The sequence below is a fragment of the Zingiber officinale genome, chromosome 2A, assembly GCF_018446385.1.
Source record: "Zingiber officinale cultivar Zhangliang chromosome 2A, Zo_v1.1, whole genome shotgun sequence".
In the NCBI taxonomy this organism is placed as follows: Eukaryota; Viridiplantae; Streptophyta; class Magnoliopsida; order Zingiberales; family Zingiberaceae; genus Zingiber; species Zingiber officinale.
Window position 1 is genome coordinate 169,441,093 of NC_055988.1, and position 19,407 is coordinate 169,460,499.

General features: G+C 39.3%; 1 protein-coding gene across 1 annotated transcript; it reads right to left on the bottom strand.

Annotated features, from left to right (window-relative positions):
* Positions 1-1,780: 1,780 nt before the first annotated feature.
* On the bottom strand, positions 1,781-4,159 carry LOC122043199 (protein NRT1/ PTR FAMILY 6.3-like). The gene is made up of 4 exons (XM_042603710.1): positions 3,988-4,159; positions 3,655-3,872; positions 2,957-3,528; positions 1,781-2,844 (listed from the first exon to the last, which is right to left on the bottom strand). Exons 1-4 carry the CDS (start codon positions 4,106-4,108, stop codon positions 1,968-1,970), a joined length of 1,788 nt encoding a protein of 595 aa, XP_042459644.1. The 5' UTR covers positions 4,109-4,159; the 3' UTR covers positions 1,781-1,967.
* Between the last annotated feature and the right edge of the window lie 15,248 nt (positions 4,160-19,407).

The window sequence follows — 19,407 nt, forward strand, 5'->3', positions numbered from 1 at the left end:
GTTGATACTATTTTACAGCAACAAATTGTGAATTCAAATTTTGAATTTGAAATGACGTGCCTTGACTAAATTTTTTTGACTGAATTCAATTTTCGACTTTCAAATGCCGCAAATGTCATGTCTTGACTGAATTTCTTTGACTGAATTCAAATTTCAAAATTTCAAATGTCGTGCCTTGACTGAATTGCTTAGAATGAATTCAAATTTTGTATTTCAAATGTCGTGCCTTGACTGATCTCGACTTTGGAAAATGCCGTGCACAGCTCCAGCGGTGACGTGCCATTCTTGAAACCACCGCCCTCCCTGTTCATTTTGACTTTCGGGGCACAAAATTTGAATGCAACCTCTCTTGCCTTGCTGGCCACGGTTTCCAAGGTTGCCACACTCTTCTTCCCCAAGACTTCACCGGAGAAACCTTTGAAGGTCTGCGGGCCACCAGAAGCAGTTGCCGTCGCTGGAAATTTGTGTTCTTTGCCTTCCCACTGACCAGTGAGGACTATGGCAGCCCCCACCACGGGTCTCATCACGATCCACAACAACAAACCAAATAAAGAACAACCGAAAACAGAAGTATCTACTCCAAGAAAGCATCATGAATCAGCCCTTTAGGTAATGACCTCGTAAACATAGAGACTGAAAAAAAAAAGCAAAAAAAAATTCCAAACACTTGTCTTTGTTGGAAGAATAGCACCAAACCTATAACAAATTGGAGACCGTCTAAAACATGATTTTGCAAAATAAAGGAGGAGAAAAAGAAGAAGAATAAGAAAAATAAATCGAAGGAAAGAAACCTGGACCTCAGCCTTCCGCCAGCTCTGTCAAATTGAAAACATACGGTATATCTCAAACACTTGCAACCTAAACCCTGCGTAAGAAAGTTCAAGTTGTCAAACCTTATTTCAGAAGCCCTAACGAGGAAACCTTCATCTCTGTTGCCTAAGACTTCAAATCGGAAGCCCTAACGAGGGGGAACGGAGAGGACTGAAATGAAAGGGAAGGAAGAGGAGGTCCAAAAAAACAATTTCGGCAGAGGGAAGCCCTAACCCAAGAAAACGAAAAAGTGGGGGGAAATAAAAGTGGTCTCAAAATAAAAGTTAACTCTTGTACTATTACTTCGGAGTAAACACTAAAAATTGTATTCACGACATTTCTATTTCAGTATTTAACAACTTTCCGAAGTAATAGCTTATTTCAGTTTAAAGCGAAGCCCGCGTTTTTAAATCTGCGAAGTCTATATTTGTATATACTTCATCGGTTTTTTCAGTGAAGTTGCTTATACACTTTTACTTCGTATATTTAAATTGACGAAGTAAATTGTGGCGAAGTAAAAAGTCATTTTTCACATAGTGATAACATCATCACCTACATCGATCCACATCAGAAAAAGAAGTAGCAGGGGATGAGCAGGAAGGTAGCTTGCGTACCAATTTTCAAGTAGGTGCTAGGAGAACCATAATATTCCAGTTGTCGAAAATCTTCATTAACAGATCCTAGCAACCGGATCAAGATCGTGATCACTAGCTAGCCATCAACCAAAAATCACACCACCGTTACAAATCAGTGAAATTCTCAAAATCCAGAAATAAATAACTCAGATCGAGCATCACTAGGAGATGCAACGATCAGTGCTCCGAGGCTTCAAACTCAGATCGAGCATATTAATACTACGGCAAAAATGGATAAGATAGGAAACGCTAGAAGACAAATCAAGACTGAAAACTCAAATGCTGATGTAGGAGAAATCCAAGTAAAAGTAATCTAGTTTGGAAAAGAAAGTGAAGATCTGAAGGGTCGGAATATAATTTCCTTTTTAATCAAACTAGTTTTATGATTATATACTAAAATCATAAAATTTAGACAACGACAAAGCAGTTGATGGTTAGTTATAAGAGAGACAAAGCGTTGCCAATTATACACCAGCAAAACAAAAACAAGTAGCAAATTAAAAAGATACGTATCTATATCGTCTACGCTTGGTAGCAGGCCTCCTCGGCCAACTCCACGCCGGTGACGCCATCATCCTCCACCGAATAGCGCTGCTCCTTGTAAATGTACCCCTTGGCGGCGAGGAGGTACAGCGCCAAATTGACGCCGGACAGCACTGCCAGCAGCCAATAGAAGTTGTTGAGCTTCCCCTGATTGAGGCTGTTGGCGAGCCACGCGCCGTGGCCGCCGGTCCCCGTCACCTTGTGCACCACTGCCACCAGCGCGGAGCTGACGAAGAACCCCATCGAGAGCGTGCTCAGGAACAGCCCCGTGCTCATGGTCTTCATCCCCTTGGGGCACTCCCTGAGGAAGAAATCCAACTGGCCGATGTAGGTGAAGGCCTGGCCGGCACCGACGAGGAAGAACTGCGGCACGAGCCAGAAGACGCTGACAGGGACTGCCCCGCGGTGGGCGGCGCGGAGGCGCTTAGTCTCTGAGAGGGCGGCGGCGACCATGGCGAGGATGGATAGGAGGAGGCCGACGGCCATGCGCTGGAGGGGGGATAGGCCATTGGGGTGGGCGGTGAGGCGGCGGGCGAGGGGGACGATGAGGCGGTCGTAGACGGGGACGGTGGCGAGGATGGAGGCGACAAAGAAGACGGTGAGGGAGGCCGGGGGGATTTGGAAGTGGGACCCGATGCGGCGGTCCATGGTGGTCGCTTGGGCCACCGAGAATGTGGTCATCTGGGCATACACCGTCCAGAACATTATGGTGGTGGCCCAGATGGGCAGCATCCGGACCACGATCTTGACTTCCTCGACGTCAGTCAGCGGCGAGAGCCGCCACTTGCTAGGCCGCAGCGCCGACGGTTGTCGGCCGGCAGCGGGGGCGTCGGGAATGGCGGCCCGGTCCAGGAACCTTGACGAAAATAATAATAATAATAATAATAAATATAACAATTTTCCATTAATTAATATAATTTTTTAAAAAATAAGTAAGTGGAAACTGCAGGTAATAATTTTCCAATTACCTTAACTGATCAGTGTGCTGCAACCTCTGCCTCCCGTTCTTCTCCGGCGTCCCCTTCTCCTCCTCTGCTGCGCCGATGTACAGTAACGTAGGGTCCGACGGCAAATCTCTCCCCCGCTTCCGCCATGCCGCCACCACCACTGTCGCGATCTGTGTTAGCGGGCTCCCCACCAACTGCTTGAATCTATACTGCCGCGTGCCGGCGAGGAAGACCATCAGTCCCAGCGCGATCGACGCGGCACAGATACCGTACCCCCACGGGCGCCCGATGTGATCCTGGATGTAGACCAAGACGGTGACGGCGAGCAGTGATCCGAAGCTGATGAAGAAGAAAAACCAATCGAAGAACTTCTGCATCTGCACCTTCTCCTCCTTGTTGGCCTCGTCGAACTGGTCGGAGCCAAAGCCAGAGACGCTCGATTTGAGGCCCCCGGTGCCGAGCGCAGTCGTGTAGAGTGCCAAGTAGAGCATGCCCAGCTGTGCCCCAGTGGCCTTCTCGCACACGCCGTCCGCCGTGCACGGAGCCGGCCGCATCCCCTCCACCGCCGTCGAGATCGCCAGGATCGTCACCCCCTGTTCATGTAAAATCTCAATAAAAAATGAATATTTCTTTTTGCTACTCAAAATATTACATTTTCCCCTTAAAATTTGGAAAATAAATTACTATTTTTTTAAAAAGGGAGAAGTAGGGGTGCGTACGGAGGCTTGAACGGCGGTGAAGATGGCGATGGTGAGGTACCGGCCGAGAAAGGTATCGCCGACGAAGCCGCCTAGGAGACAGAGCATGAAGGAGGTGCCCATGAAGTTGGTGACGGTGTTGGCAGCGGCGGCATTACCCAGGTGCATCGTCTTAGTCAAGTAGGTGACCAGATTGACGGCGATCCCCAGCGTCGTCAGTCGCTCGTTGAGCTCCACCACTTCAATCGTGAACATGGATTCGCCATTAATGTTACTTATAATTAATTTACCAGAGCTAGCTGGAATTAGAAGTTCCGATGAGAATCGAGTATGAGATCTACTATATATACGTGCCTAGGATCATGGCGGCGCAGGTCCAGCCGCCCGTGCGGGATCGGACGGCGGGGCGGCCACTGTAGTCCCAGGCGTCGGCAACGATGTCGCCAGAGGCTTTGTGTTCCGGCGAGCCAAACATGGTAGAACTAGAAGAAGAGATGAGGCTTTGTGAATTAAGTATGGAGAAACAGAGGGTAAGCCTTTATATAAAGAGAGAAAAGAACGGTTGGAATCTTAATTTGAGATGACAATTTGAGCAATTGGATCGGTCTTAAGCAAGAGTCAAGACGAGCATCAACCTCTTTTGATTGAACTGACGCCGCCTGATAAAATCAACCTCCACTCTCGAGCATTTCTAAAGTGATCGGGGTTTGATTCATGATATATTATTTAGGGTGATTAAACTATTACTGAAACTGGGATGTAACATTAAAATATTATGTGTTTCTTAAATTTACTTGATAAATAGAATATGAGATTGGACAGTCTGTTTAAAATTAGTAGAGTTATAAGATCTAGATATTTAATATAAAAAAGAGAAAAATATGAGTTTTCTATGCGATGATGGGTTTAAGTCTTATAAAGGACATATTGCACCAAGAGCGTTTGAAAATATATAACCTTAGATCATATATTAGGATTTATTCGTGCTTTTTAATTTAGCTAATGATTAATAAAAAAATTTTATTTAAAGAATTAATTGGCAGAGTTGGCGGAGAAAATTACTAATTCCTGCCGCACATGTATAAATAAAATTTTACAATAAATTGAAGAAAAATAAGGGTAAGATTCCAATGAAGATCTCGCTCGCTAGGTCATGAAAACAATCCACAATTATACGTCTCTAAATAAAATATTAGAGAAACTTTTAAGTGGTGTCTCAAAAGTGATATGGGAATAGAGAATTAAATTTATTTCTAAATTTTATATTTGGTTGATGGGAATAGGAATTAAAATTTTAAAATAAAATTTAAAAATTTAGGTATTGATGAAATTTATTTATTTGAGTTTCATCATATCCAAAAACTTTGATTTCATCTAAATTATTTTATACGAAAATATCTTAACATATTTTTCAATTTTTCTTGTATATCACTTATTTTCTCATTATTATTTCTTATTATATTTTCTCTCTGCTCATTTTTCTCATTGTATTTTCTCTTTCCTTATTACTTCTCATCATATTTTCTCTATCCTTTTCTATTTAATCACATATTCTCTCTCATTACATACTATATCCTCATTTTCTTTATTACAATGTCTCTCTTTTCATTATATTTCACTATCTCATCATACTTTCTCTCTCCTCAATCTCTCCTATCACAAACTCTTTCCTTATTTTTTTTCTCATCACACTTTATCGCTCCTCAATCTCTCTAATCACACTATTTATCTTTATTTTCTCTCATCACATTTTCATTCCCTCCCATCACACTTCCAATCTCTCTAATACATTCTTTATCCTTATTTTCTCTCATCACATTTTCATTTTCTCCCATCATACTTTCACTCTCCTTATTCTCTCTCTCACACGGTCACTATTCGCTATTTTTTTTTCTTATGTTTTTCTCTTACATTTAACTTTCTCTCATTTAATTTTTTCTCTTATTTTCTTCTAAAAATAAAAAAAAATAATTTATTCCGATAAAAAAATATTTAACTAATCAAATATTATTTTTTAAATATATTTTTGTAATCATTTATATTCCACAATATTACTATTATTCTTATTTCCATTTCAATTCTCAAAAACGAACTAAACGCCACCTTAAATAGTTTTCGATTGATATTCAGGGAAATGTAAAATGTGAATATTAATTTAATTATTTTAATTTCAACTTATTTATTTTTACTATACAGTATCATGTGAGGCTTGCGGCTCCACCTGATTAATAAATAAGATGAGGCCGTGCTTACCACGATCAATTGTATTTTTAGCATTATGGTTTGATTAAGAAAATTTGTATATTTACTAATAATTTAAATATCGACATACAATTGTATTTTCAATGCTTTTAAATCAAAACTAAAAGATCTCTTTAATTCTCGGCCTAGTGTTATGGTCATAAAATTAATAATTAAGTTTTAAGGGGGGGAAATAACTAAGTTTCAATCAAAAATAAAGTTGCAATAAACTTCTCATTTTTTGTTTTTATTTTTAATCAAGTTATTTATTGTTTAGTATTTGATTAGATCATGAAAATTTTCTACTATTTATTTTTTGTAATCTTGACAAGGTTATAAAATCGCGATCAAATTGTAGTATCACATAATCTTACTATTTATTTTTATTTATTTATTATATATATTATCAATTTATTAATATTATTATTAATTTGATTTCATTTATTCTAAATTTGTTAATCAAATATCAAATTGATTTAATTTGCGGTCATGATATCTAATCAAATATTAAATTAAATTTCAAAATTTTTTATTAGGATCTTACAATGCTACAATGATATCTCCACCCCAAACTGATCGCATATAGGATCATGATTTTATCAGGTACCAGCTCTTACAATAATTTGATTATTCTTGGAGGTGATCGATTTGATCTCACAAAAATTTTTCCTTAACAATTTAGAGAAATCGAAAAGCATAATCTTGAAGGTAAACTGTTCAATCCTATGAAATTTTTTTATCAATTATCAGAATAAATTAAAAAATACAGATAAATCATGACGGACGGTCCAACGTCCGTTTCATCTCGTACCCTCTCACAATACTCCAGAAGCTGCACCAAGCTTCTCATTAATGTACCACATTAAGTAACTATTACCACAATACTTACGGCATATCTGTCTTTTAATTTTGGCTATCAATGGCCATATTCCCAACACTAAATTTGTCAATTAACTTATCTATGCGTCAGTCTTTTTTAAAGAAAATAGAAGAGTTTAGTTGCAAATTTAATGTGTGAATAAGTCAAATGTGGAAATTTAGTCTTGTTTATGCCGACTGATGTTGATTTCTTCCCTTTTATCCGCCATTGTGAGCTACAATTCCCCTTCCACTTAGAATTTGTCCAAAATTTCAAATCATAAAGCTACCACAAGTGAGCTTTTCAGAGATTATCTATCACCTAATTAATTAATCTTGTTATAATTAATTTTGTGCCATTGCTTCGAGGGAAAGTTGAAGGTTTAGAACTCCTAATTACATTGTACCCGTGGCTTTCTTAAGGGTCGCAATTTGGATCGTATTAATTGTGACATAAATGAGGATTCTATTATTGATATCGATGAAAAAAAAGGATATGTAAAGTAATGTAAGATTCATTTTTTTCTTAACTAATTAAATTATTTTATAAATAAACCATCATAAGTTAATAAAAAGAATAAAATTTAGCATTATTTGACAGATGAAAGAATAATTCAAGTTAATTTGGTCGAATTAGGGAGTAAGTACTGAGTTTATACATAACTGAACTTTATGAACACAAATGCATTAACAGAGCATGCATAAATCTCAATTCTCATAAAAACAATAAAAGTTGTGCAATTGATTGAGAAAAGAATATTATTTATTTTCAATATTAAGGCTTTGATACTCGGAAAGATGGAAAGGAACCAAATGGAAGGTGGGAAAAAAATGAATAGCAAAAAGGAATAAAAAAATAATAAAGATTAAATTGTGAGGTTTGCACTTGTTAGACTGCATGCCGCGGTGACCTCACGATCGAGAGGCGTCCTCTCACTCACGGCGACGCTACAGACCTCTCACTGGTGGTGCCGTCAGTGACCTCGTGCACCTGAGGCCACATACCGTGGTAATCTTACCCTCACGAGACGACCTCTAACTCATGGCTCATGTGGATTCAATTTGTCATGAAGTATTGTTATCGTGATGTCTAAAATTTAAATTTTGATAAAGTTAAGATAAATATTTTCATTATGTGCTAGTCATTATTCCAAATATTAATAATCGTCCGTGATTTATTTTCTCCGTGTAAACCTTGAGACTTATATGGACTCAATTGGTATCATATGGATTCAATTGGGCCAGAGCAAGTGGGGAGGAAGAAATTGCATTCCGTTTGATTTGGACGGATAAAAAATTGATCTGTTAACATATTCATAATTCCTTTAGTCTAAATAAAAGAGGAAAAATAATTCATCTATTTTTTATAAAATAAATAAAATAAAAAATTTCACGGTAAAAATCTTTTCACAATTTTTATTTCTGTCTTTCCAAATAGAGCTTAAAAACAAAATGTTGGGCTTAAAATTTAATTAATCATAACTATATGTTAATAGAAGTTGAACGCTAGGACACATGTCATGTTCGTCTATCAAGACTGTTGCCACCATAAGGTCTAGGGTTCGAATCTCGATAAAATCGAGATAAATGTCTCTCTTATATGTCAATTATTATTCTAAAGATTAGTAACCGTCAGTGATTTATCTTCTCCATGTTGACCCTAGAATGAATTGACAAAGACACTAGAGACAAATGTATTCACTTTTTATCACCATATTCGCCTATCAAAACTCCAAATGCAAGGGCTTGCATCTTCCACCTCGATACCCAAGTGTTCATCAAGGTTCATTTACGTTTATCATGGATATCCATTTCCACCTCGATACCCAACGGGTTGACTTGATGTGACCATTAATTAAATATTAAAAATTGAATCTTACAAGACATATTTTCTTCAATAAAATCACAAACCTAAGCATCTGTTGCCCCAGCCCTTTCCAATTTATCTGATGGATAAAATATAAGGTCAAATTGTTTATTTTAAAATTTGTCAGATTATAAAATCTGAATACCTAATAAAAAAATAAAAAATAATTAAAAGTAAACTAGCGTTGGAATCTTATGACACAGTTGACACTAACTCTTTCCCAAGATTTGGATCAAATTTTAAACTAAGGGTGCATTTTGTTTAAGTTTATTATTCATAATCTTGATTATCTATATATGAAGTCATCAATAAAAATTTTATTTAATTTAGATAATAAATGATTCTCAGATAATGACATATGCCCTGCTATATCAGCAAATGCCAGCAAAAGGAGAATCAAAGCTAAATGTGATTATCTCGAAAGTGTTATATGTTTTTCTCGATTATGAGATTAACAAATAAATTTTTCTAAAATTATCTTTAGAGCCTACTACAACAAGCCCAGGATCTCCGATGACACCCACGGCGACCAGGAGCTTGCAGAGCTTGGTTAGGTCAAGCAGCTCATTCTACCAGCGAAGGCAGGCGAACTTGACCAATTTAATTTGATCATATCCGAAAATTGATGAGATGAAAAATTAGGAATGTGAATATCCCACTTATCGCTCGTAAACTCCACTCCACCCTATAAGACAGATGATGTCAGTGCTGAGCCAGGGAAGGGGTCTTCAGCGTTGGCCCTCCAACACTCAAGTCAATCACGGATGATGATGCAGAAGGCGGAACAACAAGAATGAAACTGTAGCGCAAATAGTGTATATCGCGTACTTCGGCCGAATCTTAGGCTTCCCTTTATATAGAACTCCTGTAGCGCGTCGACGCTTCCCTAGGCGAGCACATTTCTCGAAGTTTTCCCTGAAAATACTCGTCAGTAAAGTGTCCTTGACACAATACTTTAACAAGCCGAGCATACCTCTGATGTGACGGTGAAAGATTCCGTCGTATGATCTTCCTATCGACTATGCATGGTGTCAGTGACACTAACTCTTAAAAAGATGTCGAAAGATAATGCAGTGGGTCCGTTGCTGGGCTGAGCGGGTTAGCCGCTCGGTAGGAACTCCGCTGCGCCTGTGCCTCGTCCGCTCGGCCAGAACTCCGCTAAGCCTGTACCGCGTCCGCTCGGCTGGACCTCCGCTGAGCTTGTGTCGAGTCCTATTGTCTAGCCGAGTGGGGAAGCTGATCGGCCAAGATTTTGCATATCATCTCTTCCTCCTCCTAGCATTTAATACTCCATTGAGCGTCGGTCATTTTACACCTCCCCGAGTCAAAGGCGGGGTCGGACTGGAGCTTTTGCCTCCCTGTTGGGGGCTTGATCGCCCGACCGACCAATGCGATTATCCTCCATTTAGTCATATCATACCTAAACGTTGACCGCCTTGGCTCTAACCTCCATCGTGGCAACCGACCCCTATCGGGTGGGCCCCTCCTTATCGCCTCATCACATGTCTCCCCCTCAAGTCTAGTCGAAGGAGGCTACAAGTCCAATTGACTGGACAAATTGTCAAAGACGGTTTTCACTTGATCGGTTTATGCCACTCCTTAGCTTCTGATCGGACCGATGTAACTCGAAGGTAGGCTATGTGACCGCTCCCTCATACCTGAGCGAATGTGTTAGCAGCTTTCCCTGCCGATCGACCTGTTGAAGACTGTCGTTCGACGATACACCTGCTTCCTTATGTCGATCAACATGAGCAAGATCCATCCTTAGTCTCTTCTCTTGAGCTTCCATGTGTATGCGCGATCTGGGTTTACGTCACCCATATTTTTGGGAGATCGTGCAAATCCCTGCTCATCATGGTCGAGCGCGCCTCCATGCCGCTTAATTGCTTTCATTAAATGTCATCCCGTGGCCAAGCGCCACATGTCCCTCCTGCTGTCGCCGCACACTTGACGTGACAGACAGATATCCGCTGGTGATGTGACTTTTGGCATTTTGAATTCAACAGCCAGATTTCTGCTTAGGTTTTCGTGACCCTAGATCGGACAACCCCGATTGACTGACCCTAGGGTTTATAAACCTGTGCGCGTCGCCTTCTTCTTTTGCGCATCTTCGTCCTCGAGCTCCTTGGCGATAAGCCCGTGCGTTTCTCGGCGATTTCCTTCCTCTTCTGTTCCTCCGGCGATATTCTAGTAAGCTTTCCTTCCCTTCAATCACATCTTTTCGCCGCCTTCTTTGCTTTTTGCGATGGCGAGTTTTTCACAGCCTCCCGTCGCCACCCCTGGGCCTTGGTACACCTCTACTGAGTCTAGGTTTGATGTCGGCGATGCTGAGAGCCTAACAACCACCTTTGAGTTTCCTTTTGATTACCAAGTTATTTTTGTTAGAGTGTATATTAAAAGCCTACCTTTTGTATAAACATTTATTTTATAAATAAATAATCACATTGGTCAAATGTCTACATTTATATACTAAGTGTAGTTGTTCAATTAATTTATATTGTAGATAACATGGTGTGTGGTGTCACACACAGAAGATCATGTTATCAATTCCTTATAAATTATAAACAGTAGCTCACGACTAAGATGGAAAGGAACAAATCATTGGAATAGTCGTAGTTAATTTGGTATTAGTTTATCTTAACTATAAAAATTACACTAGTACACTCTGAGTGTATTGAGCAGGACCATTTAAGGTAAGTTCTTTTTATACTGACTAAATAAAAGAACAATACCTCTGTTATTATGGAAGTGTGTGCTCTTAATTCTAATATAATAACAAACACATATACTTAATATTTATTTCTTTAATTTATCAAATGGTGCGATTTAGTTCGATAAATCAATAGTCCCGATAAGTTGGGAAATAATATTATTTATAGTGTGTGTTGTTGATTATAAAAGGAAACTGTGTCATAGTAATCTAGGTTGATAATGTCCCCAAGAGGAGCTCATAAGGATTGTCATGTAAACCCTGCAGGTGGACTTAGTCTGATATGACGATGAAGTTGAGTGGTACTACTCTTGGACTAAAATATTAATTAAAGTGAGTTGTCAGCAACTCATTTAATTAGTGAACATTCGACATCTTAAACACAGGGAGATTAACACACTCATGATACGAAGAAACCCAAAATGTAATTTGGGATTGGTGTGGTAGTTCAATAATAATTTTTTAGTGATATGAATTATTATTGATGAAATTAAGTTGGGTGTTCAGGGCGAACACGGGAAGCTTAATTTCATCGAGAGACCAAAACTAATTCTCCTCTCGGTCCCTATCGTAGCCTCTTATTTATAGAGAATTATATCCACCAAATACCCACTTCCTACCCACCCTTAGGTGGCTGGCCAAGCAAGCTTGGAGCCCAAGCTTAGGCTGACCAAGCCAAAGGCTTGAGCCAACTAGGGTGGCCAGCCATAGCTTGGAGCCCAAGCTTGGTGTGGCCGGCCATATAAAATAAAAGGATTTTATTTTTTAAAATCTTTTCTTATGTGGAAGTCATGGTTTTAAAAGAGAGTTTAAAATTTAAATTTTTTCTTTTATAATTTTCTACAAAAGACTAAGAGAAAGGTTTGATATCTTTCCTTATTTGTAGTTAAAAGGAAGATTTTAATTTTTGATAAAAATTTCCTTTTATGTAACCATCCTCCTTATTTTAAAAGAGAGTTTTAAAATTAAATCTTTCTTTTTATAAATTTCTACAAAAGATTAAGAGAAACGATTTGACATCTTTCCTTATTTGTAGATTGAAAGGACGATTTTAATTTTGAGAAAACTTTCCTTTTTATAATCATCCACATGTTTTAATAGAGAGATTTTAATTTATAAAAGTTTCTTTTTATAACCAACCATGAAGGGAATTTTTAAAGAGAAAATTTATTTTTAAAATTTTCGGAAACAAATAAGGAAGTTTTAATTTTGTGTTTAAAACTTGCCTTATTTGGTGCACTTGTAGGGGCCGGCCATGAGAAGGGTTAAAAGAAATTTTTAATTAAATTTTCCTTATTAACCAATGGCAAGGAAAATAAGAGAATTTTAATAATAATTAAATTTCCTTATTTGTCAAGACCAAGGAATATAAAAGAGAGGGTAAAGGTGCCTCACCTCACAACACATCTTCTATTGTTTCTCTCTTCTCTTCCTTGGTGTGGCCGGCTCTATACTCTTTTTCTCTTCTTTTTTAGTGGCCGGTGCATCCCTCTCTTGGAGATCTTGTGGTGGCCGGTTCTTGCTAAGAGAAGAAGGAGAGAAAGGAGACTTTGTTCTAACATCCCTTGGAGCTTGAAGGTTGGTGACCGAAACTTGCAAGAAGGAAGGTGTCTTGGTGGTTATCATCTCGGTAGATCGTTGCCCACACAACGTCCGAGATAAGAAGAGGAATACGATAGAAGATAAAGAGATTGTTTCTTACAAAGAAAGGTATAACTAGTAATTCTATTATGCATCATACTAGTTTTCTTTGTATGGATCTTGAAATACCAAACACAAGAGGCTAGTAATTCTAGATTTTCAGATTTGTGATTCGAAGTTGTGCTTCTTTTGTTTTTTCGATCTTGTGATTCGATTGTTCTTTTTGGTTAAACCTAAGGTTACTATAAGGAAATTAAATATTGAATTTCGTTGAGAGGCTTTGTCGAGGCAGTGGTGGATGTTCCCATACCCAAGAAGGTCAAGTGCCTCGTCATGTTTGACCTGGGAGCCGATCTCTGAAATAAATATTTAATTAAATTTGTAACATGAGTAGATTTGGATCTATAATGTTAAGTATCATTTGCGATCCAAGTCTAAACATCTAAGAACAGATAAATTAAATTTGGAATCAATAATGTTAAGTTCTGTTTGCGATTCCGAATTTAATTTCTAAAGAACACAATAGGTTGTTAGGAAAGGATCAGGACTTGTATAAAATTTTTATACAGAGGAACCAGTACGATATTCCTAGTATCAACCAATAATTTTTCCTTCTCCTTCCAATCGACCAAATACTTCGCCGCTCGACTGTCTTTGTTTCTTTAGGGATTAGTTTACCACCTGTCTGTAGTTTCCCATCTACCTCTTTTTCCTACCGTATGTAAATATTTTTGTATCTCTCTTCATCAACTAGTGTCGAACTCCTTTCGGTTGCTGTGTGAGGTGATGATTCTGTTCCGCCTGCATGATATTCCTCTCACTCCCCTACTTTTTCATATTTTTATTATCCCAAATTGTCCAAGCCGAAGACTTTTCTTTTCCAAGCCCGAGTGGGCTTAGTTTTTTTTGATAAAATGTCGACCTCCAACAAACATTGGAGGGAGTACTTCTTTTTTGTGCGTTTCCCCGAGCAGCCAGACTTCCCGACCAACTGGCAGCTCGAAGTGGCGAGTCATCCTCCACAAAAAAGTACAAGATCCGATCAGACTACCTCAATGCAGTCTCAATGCTGGCTGCTAGAAGATGTCCTCTACGTTTCCAGCTTGAGTCCAATCTGCATAAGGCTTCCGTCCAGTCTAGGTATGCAACTTTTTCACTTCTTCCTTTGATTCTAATTGATTTCTATTCTTCTTTTACAGCTGACATCATGCTGCATGCGTGTCTGACCAGAAAGGCCAAGCTTGTGGATGCCGAGATCAACGCGACGACCACAGCTGAGTTGAAGAGCTGCGGTCTGAAGCCGATCGGCTCACAGGAAGACTCGTATGGCGAGAGCGAAGGGGCTCTAGCATTAGTGAGTGAAGGGATAGCCAGCCTGACGACCAGTGGTGGAGCGGTCGGTACGTCGAACCTTCCCTCCGAACGACTACCAGTGATTCTGGTGGAGCGGTCGGTACATCGAACCCTCCTTCCGAACGACTACCAGTGATTCTGGTGGAGCGGGTGTCGGATTCGGCCTCCTTTGGGGAACCACTGATATGGCGCAAGAGGCGCGGGGCGAAGACTTCATTGCGATTCGCTTCCTCAGTGGTGCGGACCCCCACACGAACTATCCCATGCCCTTCCGCCGAACGGGTTGGAACCTCGACCCCCACTCCAGCTTCAGTGATTGTTCCCCCTACATCGTCTGATCGGACACCATCCTTGTCCGACCTGCCACAGGGAACCATTTGCGCGCCACCAGTTGCCTTCATGCTGCCACAATTGAAGGTTCAAAAATTTGGCATCCGTCCGACGTCCGGTAGAGCGACCTCAGCCTAGTCAACCCCGAGCGCCCAGCGCCACATAACGGCGGTTCTCCATCTTCCGACTAAGGAATGACGTGAGTCAGATGACGCTGAATCCCGAGCCCCCGAGCACTAGATAATCATTCAAGGGCTACTAGGACAGATATGGGCTAACGCCCGAGCCCGCGCAGCGGTCATGCCTCCGGGGGAGCTCACGGACAACCACACCTAGATGTCCATTGGAGTAAGTTGTATTTTCTTAATTTGTCTCTGATCAGTGCTTATATTTTCTTGGTTACTCGCAGTATTGGGTAGAGAGTCTGACCATGTGCCAAATGCTCGCTTTTTTGGAGAGGAGGTTAAGCAACTAAAGGCGTCGAGTGGCCAATCATCTGCTTCTCAGGAGCGGTTGGAGTAAATGAATACTGAGATGATTCAACTAAGAGCTGATCTGACTAAGAGCACCGAGCTGCTGGAGGTGGAGAAAGGAAAAAATGCCGAGCAAGCCACCCAAATAGCTCGGCTTAATAAACAAGTCAACACCTTTGAATCAAAAATCCATTTGGCTAACACTAGGAAACTCCAGGCTATCGACGATCTGGAGATCAAGAATAAAGAGGCCCCAGGTTCTCGCCCCAAAACTCAAAGAAGCTGAGGATTTTCTGATTGCTGAACGGGAGAGTCGATCAGCCGCAGAAGCTATCCCTTCGAAGCCAACTTTCTGCAAAAAAAATGATGAGTTGGCTGTCGCAAAGGACGAGCTGGAGGCATCCCGGGCGACTCTGAAAACTTATCAAGATGTCGAGGCTGATCGATTTGAGACTATGAAGAAAAACTACCTCTGCTCGGATGCCTTCAATGATCAGCTTTCTGATCGGGCGCTCCGCCTCTTCAACTTGGCCATCGACGGGACGATCGACCAGCTCAGAGAGGGAGGCTATCTGTCGGCTGCTCTGACCAACAATATCATTAGTCGGGACAAACACACCGAGTCGCTGCCTGACGATGTGCTTGATTATTTGGAGTGATTTTGTATTCACCCTTGTTTGTAATCCTAATGCTTAGTCTGAATGAATGATCGCCCGTCCGGTGATCTTTTCTTATTCGTTCGTTCCCTTGCCGCCATTTGGCATCTTTCAATTTGACTCGCATTTTAGTTGCTCATGTTGCCGCGTAAAACCCTGAGCGAGATTGCGAGTTGCTTATTGTGGCCTTGAGACCTTTTGATCGGTGACGAGAAGTCATAGCAAAATAATCCCGAACAATCATCGTATTTTGAAGACTTGTAGCTTTTGAGTAGTGCGTATTCACGATCGGTCCTTCATCGTTCTTGAGTTATAAGATCGGTGCTTATGTAACGCCCCGCCCCTCCTACTCAAGGGACGGGGGATTACTTTTACTTATACTTACTTTCTTACTTACTTACTTGCATACTAATATTCTTTTCTACTTAACACAGCGGAAGTCTTGTTTATAGAGTTTTTCTTTAAAAAAACTTTTCTTTTCAAATCACCATTACTAACTACCTAGCATATAAGGTCACATAGCATGCTTAACATGATTTTAAGTCATAATACCAATAAGCATAATAAAATGTCCTGGAGTCATGAAACAATAACATAAGCTAGACATAATTCTTATTTAAACAAAAGCAGGTCTTTTTCTTTTTAGCCGAGCCACTACCACACACATCATTCTTGCCCCTCCTGTTGCTCCCTTAGTTCATCCATTCCTTGCCTTTATCTGTGGTACAAGGAAAGTAAGCTATGAGCACACAAAGCTCAGTAAGATCCTTTCCTACTCACAAAAACCGTATAGCGTAGTATAATCACAAGGCATAAAGCATGGAGATAAACTCATTAGTTCATGTATAGAAGCATCATATCATAACTCTCATAAACGTAAAATACAGAACATCTTATCATATCATGTCATATTCATAAGAGCATCAAATCATATCATGTCATAAGCACATCATGACATATCGTAACATAATCATAAGGTAGCATAGCATGACATAATCATAAAGTGCATTCTGGTAGATCGTAACATAATCATAAGTATCATGACATATCATGGCATAATCATAAGGTATATGCAAGATGAATTTCAAAACATGCATCATGAACAGATATATATATGCAACATGTTTTTTTTTTAAAAAACTTATTATATACATACTTAAACATAATCTCAACATAAGGGGGGCCCGGCTTGTACCACATACATAAATGCGCGTGTCCTATGTAGGTCCAAGGTAGCAAGTCTTGAACCCTACAAGGCATACATACTAGGCCCGTTTCTTAGTCCATCGACCTAGGGGCACTTAGGAGCCCATCCCTAACGAGACTCGTTTCTTAGTCCATCGACCCCGGGGCGCTTATGGAGCCCACCCTTGGTACAAGCCATATAAAGTAAAGTAGTATGTCATACATATCATGGTTCTTATCATTTTATGCATATCATTTTTTTTTCTTAACATATCATAAAACATGCATAATTTGGGCACACAGCTCATCATAATAGCATGCATAATTTGGGCACACAGCACATCATAAATACATGCATAGTTTGGGCACATAGCTCATCATAATAGCATACATAATTTGGCACACATCATATCCTAAGGGTTATCAACATGCATAGATCATGATCATACGTAAATAAACATAGAAGCATAACAAGTTCTTATCATATCATGAAGCATTGCATGTGAGACACATGAAGATCATAATTAGGTCTCTAACCCTAATTTTCATATAGTGGCCGAAACATATAATTGTAAATTAGGTTAACAATCAACATACAAGCATGTGAGCCCTAAACCAATATCTTATCATATATCATAAGGAACATCATGAGCATGTTTAGTTTAGGTTCTAGGTTTCCTAAGCTTAGAAACTTGTCATGGCCGAATCTTATCAAGCATTACATTGGGTTAAAAGCAACATACAAGCATGTGAACACTAAACCAATATCATATCATTTATCATGAGAAACATCATAAGCATGTTTAGTTTAGGTTCTAGGTTTCCTAAGCTTATAAACTTGCTATGGCCGAATATCATCAAGCATCACAATTGGTTAAAAAATCAACATACAAGCATGTGAACACTAAACCAATATCATATCATTTATCATGAGAAACATCATAAGCATGTTTAGTTTAGGTTCTAGGTTTCCTAAGCTTGTGAACTTGTTATGGCCGAATGTCATCAAGCATCACATTTGGTTAAAAATTTACATACAAGTATGTGAACATTAAACCAATATCATATTATTTATCATGAGGAACATCATAAGCATGTTTAGTTTAGGTTCTAGGTTCCCTAAGCTTGTAAACTTGTTATGGCCGAAACTTGTAAATCATGTAACTAGGTTTCATGTGACATAGAAGCATGGAAACCCTAAACAATTTCATAGTGTTTATTACCAAGAACATCATGAGCATAGTTAGGTTGGGTTCTTAGTTTTCTAGGCCTTTAAACTAGTTGTGGCCGAAAGTTCATGAAGCATGAATAAAGTTCTAGTCAACCTACAAGTATGAGCATGTCATGTTAACTTCATATCTTGCCTTAAGGAAAATCATGGCATGCTTAATTTAGGTTTAAAGTTCTCCTAAGCCCTAAAATCTACCATGGCCGAATGTTCATGAGCATAAAATAAAGTTAAATCAACATACAAGCATGAGCATATCATATTAACTTCCTATCTTATCTTAAGGAGAATCATGACATGCTTAGATTAGGTTTTAAGGTTCTCCTAGGCCCTTAATCTTATCATGACCGAAAGTTGAAAGGGAGACATCCTAATTCCAAGCAACATACAAGTAGGAGAAAAGTTAACAACCCTCTTATCCTAAGGTACATATCATAAAAACAAAGGGATCATGTCTAATTTGAGTCTTAAGCTTACCTAGTTCTTTTGTTCATGCTTGGCCGAGAGTCTAGGATCATAAATCCATGTTCTAACCAAACATTCCAGCATAGAAACATTAGATTAATCCCCTACCATAAGATACATATTACAAGAAACATATTGAGCATATCTAGTTGGGTCTTAACATTGCCTAGGTCTTCCTTTTTTTTTTCTTTTTGTCTTGGCCGAAAGTCCATGAAGAAGATCCTAGGTTTTTAAGCAACCTAACCTCATAGAAAATCACATGAGCTATTGTACCACAGGTGAGGGGAAACTTACATAATTTTTTGCTTGTTGTTCCTTAAGGAAATGATACCCTTATGAGGAGGAAGAAGAACTTCTCTTCTTAGTTTTCCCTTTTTTTGTTTTCTTCTTCTTGTGAGAGGTAAACCTTGAGACTCCTTCTTAGAAATAAGGTTTTCTTAGAGAGGAAACCTTAACTTGACTTTTGAGAAGGAGGGAGAAGGCTCTAAGTTTCGGTGGAGAAGGAAAAGGGAGGAGGAAGAATGAGGAAAAAGAAGAATGAGAAATTCTCTTTCTCTTTTCTCCTCTAAATTCTATTTATTCATCATGGGAATGAATTATGTCTTCATTTATTCTTCCCTTAACTCCTCTATCTCTTCCCTCTTTGATTCTCACGAAAAGTTAGAAGGGAAAGAAGGAAAGAAGGCAATTTACCTTTTTCTTGCTCCCTCTCTTAACCAAGAGGAAGAGAAGGTAAGCAACTTGGTTTTCTCTTGCTCTTTTTCTTA

What these genes read in the sequence shown, in the direction of transcription:
- LOC122043199 (XM_042603710.1), bottom strand. Translation starts at nt 4,108, where the DNA reads ATGTTTGGCTCGCCGGAACACAAAGCCTCTGGCGACATCGTTGCCGAC. An exon ending in CTGCGCCGCCATGATCCTAG is followed by an intron (nt 3,873 to 3,987) that starts GCACGTATATAT and finishes TCACGATTGAAG; the next exon opens with TGGTGGAGCTCAACGAGCGA. An exon ending in TCACCGCCGTTCAAGCCTCC is followed by an intron (nt 3,529 to 3,654) that starts GTACGCACCCCT and finishes TTACATGAACAG; the next exon opens with GGGGTGACGATCCTGGCGAT.